This window comes from Rissa tridactyla, chromosome Z (assembly GCF_028500815.1).
Source record: "Rissa tridactyla isolate bRisTri1 chromosome Z, bRisTri1.patW.cur.20221130, whole genome shotgun sequence".
In the NCBI taxonomy this organism is placed as follows: domain Eukaryota; kingdom Metazoa; phylum Chordata; class Aves; order Charadriiformes; family Laridae; genus Rissa; species Rissa tridactyla.
In genome coordinates this window covers 46,880,252-46,891,276 of record NC_071497.1, presented here as the reverse complement: position 1 = coordinate 46,891,276, position 11,025 = coordinate 46,880,252, and the positions used below count along the sequence as shown (strand labels likewise).

The 11,025-nt window shown below is 40.2% G+C and overlaps 1 protein-coding gene across 1 annotated transcript; it reads right to left on the bottom strand.

Annotated features, from left to right (window-relative positions):
* Positions 1–1,825: 1,825 nt before the first annotated feature.
* LOC128902537 (riboflavin kinase-like) lies at positions 1,826–10,511 on the bottom strand. The gene is made up of 4 exons (XM_054185729.1): positions 10,383–10,511; positions 8,532–8,683; positions 7,312–7,414; positions 1,826–5,835 (listed from the first exon to the last, which is right to left on the bottom strand). Exons 1-4 carry the CDS (start codon positions 10,462–10,464, stop codon positions 5,708–5,710), a joined length of 465 nt encoding a protein of 154 aa, XP_054041704.1. The 5' UTR covers positions 10,465–10,511; the 3' UTR covers positions 1,826–5,707.
* Positions 10,512–11,025: the final 514 nt, after the last annotated feature.

Sequence of the window (11,025 nt, the reverse complement as noted above, 5' to 3'; positions counted from 1 at the left end):
AAAAATATATATATAAAAAAAATTCTACCTTCTTTCACTGACAAGTCTTAGCATTATGGAAAAGCAAGCTAATCATAACCTCAGAACAAACTAAAAAAAAGATACTAAGCACTTTGTTACTCTGAGCCACAAAAAAGAAGCAAAATAAAATTCTCAGTCATTATAGAAGATCATCATATAAACTCAGTACCTTAGGTTATGCAATTAATAATATATTAACTGTCATGTCAGCAATGTTTATAAAGTTTAGTCCACAAATCTATCCAAATAACTGCCCTGGAGCAACAGATAATGCAAGTTCTCTAACCATCACACTAGCAAGTAGAGCCTTCAGTTTATAGTTTTTCTTACGTCTTTCTTCTTCCTTCAGTAAAATACAAGAAAATTAGGGGGAAACATTATAGCCCTATATAGCCCATATGCATTACAAAATAAATTTGAAGGAAATTTGGTATTTTTTTTTAATATCATTTCAGTTTCAGAATGAAAATTAGAACATCTGAATCCTCAGAAATTACAGTGCTTAAGTGTTAAACAGAAACTTGAAGAACATAAGTGCGTGAGGATTTAACTTTTAAAACCATGCCTCCAGTGTGGACAGGGTGGACACTGTGCGGTTATAAACAGCATGATCCGTGACAAATACCAAAGTACACTGGAAAGTCCACTGCCTCTAATACAAAAAGCAAGGCTTATGACATACCCACACCACCACATTATATTACATTTTTCCCTGATGCAACTTTAGGGATGCCACACAGAGGTTATGTAAAGGTCTACATATAAACAGCATGAAAGTATGAGAGAAACTTCTCCCCAAGAGGCCTGAGTCAGATTAATGTGTTTCAAGATACAGGTTTGATTCATTTTCAGCCGTAGCAGATAGACCTTTGCCCTGACCCAGGTGAATGTTTAAACAATTGAATAGAACAGAAGAACAGGATGCAACTCAACCCACCTGACCTGTAAAAGAACCAAGCAGTTTTTAATTTTAAAAGAAAGGGTACAGACAAATCTATTTTCAGGTTATACAATTGTGAGGATGTCACTCCCCTAAACCCTAAATTAAGCAGAAAAAACCCCAGAGTGGGACTGGTTTTCAGACACACTGTAATTTCAGGTAATTTAAACAACCTCTGAACACTTTTTCCTGTCACTCTTAAGTTTTCAGGCAATCACCCTTACAAAGCTTTGCATAACACTGAGACACCTAACTGTGCTAGGTATGGCAAAGGAAAGCAGCCTAGGAATCAAGTCATTGCCAGAAACCTGTCCAGACACAAAACTTACTGAACAGCAATACTGGCAATAACCCTTTCTATTGTGTAACAAAGCTGTGATTCTCACAGATTACAAACTGAATAAACTACGCCCAAGAACTGCTAGAAGTCTAAGGCAGAGTAAAAGTTAAAAAGGACACCAACCGTTAACTCTACACAGCAATTTAGAAACGGCTTTCTAAGGATAACAAAGTTACCAGAACATGAAGGTATCAAATATATCAAAATAGTACAAAGTCTTTTGAACACAACTTTCAAAGTTCACCTACTGCAGCTTTGTGATTACTTAGCCGCAATTATCAGATACGCATCTGCAACTAGTCAAAGGAGTAAGAACTTACATCTCCTTTTAGTAGAAACGCTACTAATGACACTTTTCTGCATTTTAATTCCCTGTATTCATTTGTAAAATGAGGTTTGACAGTGTCCATGTCCACAATACGTAACAGTTATTGAAAATAAAAGAAAATGTATTCACATCAGTAACAATTTTAATATAATTATTCTGATTTTATAGGTATATATTTGAAAAAAAAAACCAAACCAAACAACAGGACTTTTTAATTTATTTTCAATTTTTAGCAAGCTAGATGTCATTTTCAAGTCGATTTCGAGAATGTTGTGTTGTCTACATAGGAATCTGTCCTAAAGTAAAAAGGATACCAACTAAATATAGGTTCCATATTGGTTTCTAGGAAGGATCCAAATTCAAAATACAGCTAGCCACACAAGAAATTTGTATTGCAGGCTATTTGCAGACTACTGCAGTCTATTTGTCTGTGCACATTGTGCCTTTGGATTTTCTGAACGTGAAATCATGCTGCATTTTAACATCTGCTAAGCACAAGTTCTTTAGGTTATTAGAACATCAGATAGTTTAGTGCCACAGCTATCCAATAAAGCCCAGTATCACCTACATGCATTTGAAAAAAAAATTAATCTTATACTATTATTCTCACATTGTCAACAAACTCCATTTCAGAACAGTAACAGACTTCAGAAGGAAACAGTCAATTAAGCCTGCACCACAGGCTTTATTTAAGAAGTATTTGAAACTGTGGAAATACCTATATAGCTTGAATTCCAACAATTCCAGTGACATTTATGCCTCACTTGGTAGTCACATACTGCCTTACAAGTAAAGAACTGCGAACACCTAGAACATAAATAATGTAGCACCAAGTTTGTAAGCAAGAACAACAATTCTCCTCCCCACCACTCCCCAAAACTGAAAGAAATTTAAACACTGTAAGGAAAGAACCCTGCAGCACCTCTTTTAGATTATTTGCATCATACATAATACAATCAATCAGAAAACCCGTGATAAGCAGCATCGTTACTTTCTCAATTACATTCTTTTATTAATGGTACAGTGTCACAACATAAACTGAAATATTTATTTGCACATAATACAAAAACATAACTCTTCATAAAGTTTATACTGTGCTAGGAATCATGTATTGAACTTAAAAATCAATATACAGTATTTGATATTAAATAATGCACAGAGATATGTACACTCAGCCAAATTAATGCAATTACAGTTTCTCTAATTCAAAGGCAAACATGCAAAGAGCAGTTTATTACTTTAGTGTATACATACTTCACACTCCAGGTGAGAGTTGTGAGCAAGCTACGTTTTTCATGTTTTCCTTTTGCTACTGTTCTCTATCGTCAAGCACAGTGGTTTTAAAACCAATGATGAAATGAATTTTGGATAGCAGCATTTATTAGCAGCTACAGAATAGTGTTACTAAGGCAACTAGTTTAAGGCACTATGATTTCCACAACAGACATATGAAATCACTGGCAAGAAATTATTTTAAAAGGGAGCTATGAGCTTAGCTGTAATACCACAATAAAGATTTATTCTTTAAATATGTTCTTGACAATATGTTACATTGACTAACAAGGCTATTGTTTGTTCTTCCAGCAAAGTAAAATATAAAACAAGACCTTAACATTGTTATACACTCAAGAATGCCTCTCCATATTGGGGGAAAAAAGATTGAAAAAAATTCTCCCATCATCCCTCAATTTTAAAGTGGAGAAAAAAACTACTCACTTTCAAGAAAATTCTTCCACAGATTTCCAACATGCGTACAGTAAAAGTCCATTAAACTGTTCTGGAGTTTTATTTTTTTAAAAAAAAAGAATTTCTGACAGCAGATAAGTTCATTTCCTTTTAGTATTTTCCCACTAGGAAGGCCAAAATGTGCCGAAAATGTCCAGGCAACATTTAGGACAAAACTGGCAGTGTCTTTGGAGAATTACATTTATAAACAACATTAGCAACACAGGTGAAAATTCTTATTCTAATATGTACTTTTATAGAAATCATTCTTTCCTCCCTTGAGAGGTGTATATCCCTTCTATCTTTGCCATCACCAGCCTGATGAGTATTTCATCTGAATAATCAAGTTTTGGCTGAAGCCCTGCACAGCTACAAGGACTCCTTGACTTGCTCAATGCCTTTTCCCAAGTACCCCATGAGACTGGCTGCAAGTTAAAATATTATGAACCAGAACCCCGGCAGGCTGACAGCACCTGCCACAGAGAATTCCTGTAAGGCTACCTTGACACAGCTCTCCAAAACACCAGAGTGAAAGGTAGGATCAGAATGGGACGGGACAAGGAGGAAATTACTAACATTTTACTGGGGTGGGGGGAGTAGATTTGGAAGCACACACGCTATATGCCCATACGGACTATAAAATTTTAACAAATATTTTACAAATTACTATCAATTTTGACAATACACCTTCCTTTTATCTGTGCAAACATTTCCCACAGGAGTGGGAAACTGAAATAACCTGTAATAAATACTCAATATCTACTAAAATGTTGATATATTATTCCAAGAATCCCCGAAGACTTTCACTAATCTGCAGCCATAAGTTTGGATCATACCTGCACTTAGTGCAGAGGCTTGAAAGGTTTTTCCTGTGCCTTACATTCTAACTTCAACCGTGAAGTCATTCATTTCGCTGTCAGTATGGCGAACAAGCCAGAAGTTTTCCTCATCTAAGGCAGCTGCAGCAGCAACCAAAATACAGCTGCCTTCAGTTACCTCCTCTGCCTTAGGGCTCACAGAGCAGAAATACTGTTAGACTAGTTCTGCACCCTTTCAGCCTGAACTTCTGCAGTGTACCAGCTTCCTCCATCAGTCACTCCCTCAACTTCAGTGAACACTTCCTCAGAAGGCAACTACACAGCTTATGCGTTGCCATATGCACAGTCAGGTGGATAGAAGTATCTATCTCACATCCCAGTAATTCAATGAGTAACAGTCATTTCCTCTATTTCAATAAAAATTGCAATAAATTATTTCAGTTAAAATGACAGCTACAACCACAACAGCAGTACAGCATATCAAAAATAGGAACTATAGTGATTTATACTTATTACTGTTATCTAATCATTGGCTTCCTGCACCATAGGTAGATTTTTGACTCGATCAATATAAAAATTTGCTAAGCTGCTCTCTACAATACAGAATAAGAATGACATAAAATTGTGAAGAGTCTGGAATTCTCTGCCTGAAAAACTGACAGCATTCATTGAAGTATTTAACTGTCCACGCCTTAAGGGCAGAAGAGGTCACAACTAACTTTGGCCTTGTTCCACGTGTGCTAAGATCTCTAAATGATTGGTAACATTCAGATTCACAACTTTTCTGTAAAGACCTAAATTAGCCTTCTACTCCTTTTGCATGACTGGTTAAATGATCAAGTAGCACAAACATAAACCATCTTGTGTGGTTTTAGTGTTCAGTTCCAACCACAATTACCTAAACGTGTTGTTGCAGGACAACCCTGGTAAACAGCTAAGTACCATGCAGCCCCTAGCTCACTTCCCCCATACCCCTTCAGTGCGACAGGAAAAAAGAATGGAATTTTTTCAAATTTGTAGGTCAAGATAAAAACAGATTACCAAGCAAAGAAGTGTAAGAATAAAAAAGAAAACAAAACAAGTGATGCAAAGGCAATCACTCACCACCTCCCATGGGCAGACAGATGCCCAGTCAGTTGCCAAACAAAAGATGGCCAACCTCCCTAAATCCCCTCCTCTCCATTTTATTGCTCGGCACGACCATTATATGGCATGGTTAGTTTAGGTCATCTGTCTGGTTGTGTCCCCTCACAACCTCTTGCACAGCCCCAGCCTATTCACTGGGGGAGCGGAGCGAGAAACAGAGAATGGCTTGATGCTGTGCAAGAACTGTACAGGAATAGCTAAAACATTAGTGTGTTATGTTCGTTGTTTTCATCACAAATCTAAAACACAGCACCACATGAGCTGCTCTGAAGAAAATTAACTCCATCCCAGCCAGACACATGCATACAATATATATGAAGTGATGCACAATACACAGTATTGCAAAGAAAAGAGCTCCATAACATGAAAAAAACCACACATGGTTTTGCTTAGTGGTTTACGGGTTTGCCTTCTGGCAGATGAAAGAAGTTGTCTTCTTTGAGTTTAAGATGTTCTGGTAAATCTAGCTGTCTTTTTGCCTCTTCAATGTCTTCTTGAATTGCCGAAATGAGTGCATCTGAAAAAGAGAAGAAAAGCAGTATTTAAAAGCTGGTCTGAATTCTGAACACACAACAAGTAAAAATGGTGCACTAGAGAACACCAGAAAACAATCACAAAGGCAGAATATATTTACTATTATGAAGTTGGAAAGGCAACATTGTCATTTCTAAAGTGACACGCTTTTGGCACGCATTGCACTTTTCACTGCTATAAACACTACCTTTTCCAAGACATTTTCTCAAAAAAGTCAACAGAATTTCATTAACTGTTTCAGTTTTAACACATATCCATTTTAAAAGACCAGACCAATGTTTTTACAACAAGCTCATGATTTTCAAGTACTCCTCAATACCCTGACAATATAATTTTTAGACTGAAATAAGTAAGTACTGATAATCTGGAAGTTGTGGAGTTTTGCTTTTTTTAATATGGCCAATACATGTATTAGTAGATTCAGCTTAAAAAAAAACATTTTACTGAAAAGTCAAAGGTAAAGGTAAGACAGAATCACAGGATATCTGAAGCTGGAAGACAGCCATAAGGACAATCGAGTCCATCTCCCTGCTCCTCGCCAGAACTACCTAAAACTAAACCATATGACTAAGCACCGCCCAGACACTCCTTGAATTCTGTCTGACAGGCTTGGTGCTGTGACCACTTCCCTGGAGAGCCTGCTCCAGTGACCGACCGACCTCTCAGTGAGGAACGTTTTCCTAATGTCCAATCTGAACTTCCCCTGATGCGGCTTAATTCCATTTGCTCATGTCCTGTTGCTGGTCGTCATAAAGAGGAGATCAGCACATTCTGTTCTGACACCCTGCCTTGAGGAAAATGTAGACTGCAATAAGGTCACCCCTCAGCCTTCTCTTCTCTAAGCTGAACAAAGACCTCAGATGCTCCTCATAAGTTTTGCCCTCAAGGCCCTTCACCATCTTGGTTGCCGTCCTCTGGACACACACTGATAGTTTGACGTCCTTCTTATATTGAGGTGCCCAAAACTAGAGAGTACTTGAGGTGAGGGATGCACCAGTGCAGTGTAGAGTGGGACAATCACCTCCCTCGACCAGCTAGCCACGCTGTGCTTGATGCGCCCTAGGACACAGGTGGCCCTTTTGGCTGCCACGGCACACTGTTGACTCATAATCAACTTGCCACCAACCCAAACCCCCAGATCTCTTTCTGCGGCGCTGCTCTCCAGCCCCTCATCCCCCAATTTGTATGTATAACCAGGATTACCCCATCCCAGGTGGAGAATCCTGCATTTGCTCTTGTTAAATTTCATATGGTTGGTTGCCCAAGCTCTGTAGTCCATGCGATCTCTCTGTAGGGCCTCCCTACCCTTGAGAAACAACTACATGAAACAGCTGTTTATGAGAAACAGCTACCCTACATAAAACAGCTGATTATGAAGACAAGGAACAATGACACAGTATTTTCAGTATATGAGAACATGACAAATGAAACATTAGTTTAAGAGACCTGCAATACTGACCTGAAGAACTGAAGTTCTTTTCTGATCGAATATATCCAATAATGACTATGCTAAGAATCTCTCCATAAAAGTCATCTTTGAAAGTGTGGATAATATGTGTTTCCTAAAAAGAAGAGAAAATACATTGACAATTATCATGAGGCATTTTGAGTTTATTTCCCATGTTGCAAGGATGTTCAGATAATACCTCTAATTTGAATTCTCTCCCACGCGTATTGGGAAAACTGAGACACTCAGTCTAACATGCATAACGCAAGATTAAGAAGCTAGAGCCTTTTATTACATTAGCAGGGAGAACTGTACTTTGCACGGCATTTAAGAACACCATGATAGGTATTTATTTCACAGGTAAGATTTTCAAGGCGGCAATTCACAAATAATGCCTAGATTTCTTTGACCATTAAGTTGCTGCGTCCGAATAACTGTAATGAATTTGATCGAAACAATTGTTTTAAAGAGAGCTTGTACAAGTAACTCACAGGAATTGAATGATAAAACTCTAAAAAGAATGAAGGCAGCTATCTTTGAAGAAGGGATTCATGTCTAAATAATTAACTGCTTGCAAGTACTAGCAATTAAAACCAAGTTCTGCAAGTTTCAAGAATAAGCACCAGCACCTGATAGCAAGAAAAACATAGATGACACAGTTAAGGATTTTAATTCTGTCTTGTTATTATTTATTTTTGGATCTTGATTCTATATATTAAGCCACAGCACCACATGTATGGATTCTACCATTGAAAGGAAGAATTACTGAAAAATCATTACAATTAAGATGCCCCAGAATCTCACGCTTTAACTGTGGATGGATTGCAAAGGACGATAGATTAGTACGTTCCAGCTCATCCTAGGGGTCTCATAGGCTTAACAGATGTATTCAGTTCAGCAGTTATGTTTATCTAGCTATAAGCACAATAAGCAACAAACACTTTGGAAATACGAATTTTGATTTCAGAAGTATTTAAGCAATGGTGGAAGAGGCAAATGAAAATAATATTTTTTTTTACCTACAGCTGCATGCTCTATGCTACTGAGGGGTTTTCTGGGATTTTTTTTTTTCCTCCCCAGAACACATGCATTCAAGATGGATACCAAATACATTTCTAAGAACAAACAGAATTTCTAATCTCATTTATGGATCAAATTTTGCTTTTCTTATTCAAAGCCAATGTCTGGCTCATTGATTATAATTAAAGTACCACACAAAGCAAAATTCTTACCACTGATTTCTTAATATTCTTATAGAAAGGATTCCATCCTATGCTCAAAACCATTTTATGCACATCTCCATTTCCAACACAGGCCCATCCATAGTATATACCAGTAGAGATATCAGATGGAAAGCTTTCGACTACTTGCTCAGAAAAGTTAGCTGCAAAAATTTTAGAAAGTGTTCACTTGTGTAAGTAAAGCGCATCACAGAATTTTCAAACACGTAAAAGCCAAGTTCTGTCTACATGCTATTTACAAACAGAACACTGATGATGACAGTAACACAATGTGCCACTTGCAAAGTATACACCAGAAAACAGCCTCATAAAATGCAGTCTCTGTGGTAGTACCAGAGTTACCACATCTCCTACACATAATACTTCACAGTTTACATACATTCTATTCTATAGTTAAAATTAATAAACTAAAATACACAGTCTAAATGCATTTCATTATTAGGACTACCACTGCTTTAGTGTGGTCAAAGAACAGAAAAATCAAGTTTCTTTCGCACTGTTAAATGGTATCTTAGAATTACTTAAGCATCAGTAATTTTTTTTCAAGCAAGTAAAATATGTAAAAATAAATGAAGTCATGATTTTAGTCACCTGCCAGTTTTTTCCATGTTGCCTTTTAGGTTATTCATATTTGGGGATTTCTAGGATTTTCTTAGAAAACTACAAATCCGAAATAAAATAGGTTCCTTTCTGACTGAGAGAAGAAATCTAAGCCTTTAGCCAAACAATTGTCCTACTTTAACTTCGCTCATGGGTAGAGCTCTTCAGGCAAGGTTTCAAGCCAATTTTAAAGAATTTACAGTTAGTGGATTTCTACCCTAGTTTGTTAGAGGAAAAAAACTTCCCTTGCACATTCCCTGATACTAATAAGCCATATATAATCAAAAGGAAAAAAAAAACCACAACCAAACTTAAGTTTATATTAACAGATGTGATCACATGTTCAGTACATCAAGATTTGTTTTAGGAGGTTTTCTTGCCTGTTCGGGTTTGTGCAAAATGCCCGCTGACTTCAGCCTATTTTTAGAAGAGACTGAAACCCATTCGAATTACAGCTGTCTGTATTCAGATTAGTCAACCAGGGAATGGTAACAGGAAAATACACTTCTCTACAGGACAACTGTACATGCTCTGTTTGGTTTTTTTTTTTCATCTCTGCATTATTCGCTTTACAGTTCCTTCCTTACAACTGCCCCCTGTGTCCCCTTCCCTGCCTTGTCCTCGTCTGAGGTCAGACAAGTTTGTAAGAACGGACATTTTTCACAACGCCATGCACGGCGTGTCATCACTTTTCAGCACCCTGAAAATTGCCACAATCATCATCAGACGAGCTAATACCAAAAAAAAAATAATAATAAGTAAAGAGAGAGAACTCGTTTAACAGAGCGTCGTAAAAATGACACAAACGATTGAATGCGGCTGTAAGCAATAAGAAAAACTAGAAATACACCCAAAAAAAACCCACCACAAACGCTAACACGGGACATCCTGCCTGTTCCCAGGAAGGGCCAGCCGTGCCCATGGCGCGGTTCTGCGGGGCAGCCGGCCGCCCCCCGGGCTCAACCCAGCCCGGTGACGGCCAGCCCGGCTCCCGCCCCTCCACCGGCCCGAGAACCGGGCGGCCCTGCCCCCGCCGGGGCACGGCGCGGCTCCGCTCAGCCAGCCTGGCCGCCGCGGGTCGCTGAAAGCCGCCGGGACCGGGCTCCCACCGGCGGGGGCACTGCGGCCACCCCGCCGGCCCGGGACAGGGTCTGCGGGCCGGGCCGTGGGGAGCCCCTCGCCGGTGGCCTTCAGGGCAGGCGTCACCCTAGCCCCGCCGGAGGGAAGCGGAACCCCGCTCACCGGTGGGGATGCCCAGCTCCTTGGAGCCCCTGCCGAAGCCCTTCACCACCTCCCCGCGGCAGAAGTACGGCAGGTGCCTCATGGCGGCCAGTACCCCGCAGACCCGCGGCCAGCCGGGCGCAGCCCTCACCTCCCGCCGTGCTGGAGGAGGGGGCGGAGGAGGAGATGGAGGAGGAGCGCCCCAGCCTTCCATTCACAGAGCTCCCCGGCCGCCGCCGGCCTCCCCTCAGAAATGGACTCTCTCCCAGCCCGCCCATCCAGGCGGGGGTCAGGGCGACCCGCAGGGAAGGAGCGGGCCGCGGGGACAGCCTGTGGCGCCGTGCCCGCTCCCGAGGGCCGCCGCCGCCGGGGAGAGCCCGAGTCTGGCCGGTCCAGCGGCCTTCGTGCCACAAGATGGAGAACAGCAGCAAGGCGGCAGCCAGGCCGTGCCCTGTCAGCCCTCCTTCCCCAGCAGACACACCTAGAACCCGCCAACGTGGCTTCCCCGGCAGCTCTGTCATTTTCTTTCAAAAAAGCTGAGATGCTTCAGAATACAGCAGACATGAGGAAATCGGTGAAAACAGATACTTTTTTTTTTTATTTCTTTTATGTAATTATGACAAACTGGAGTTACTTGTTGAAGAAAAATAAATGTGTGCTCTGC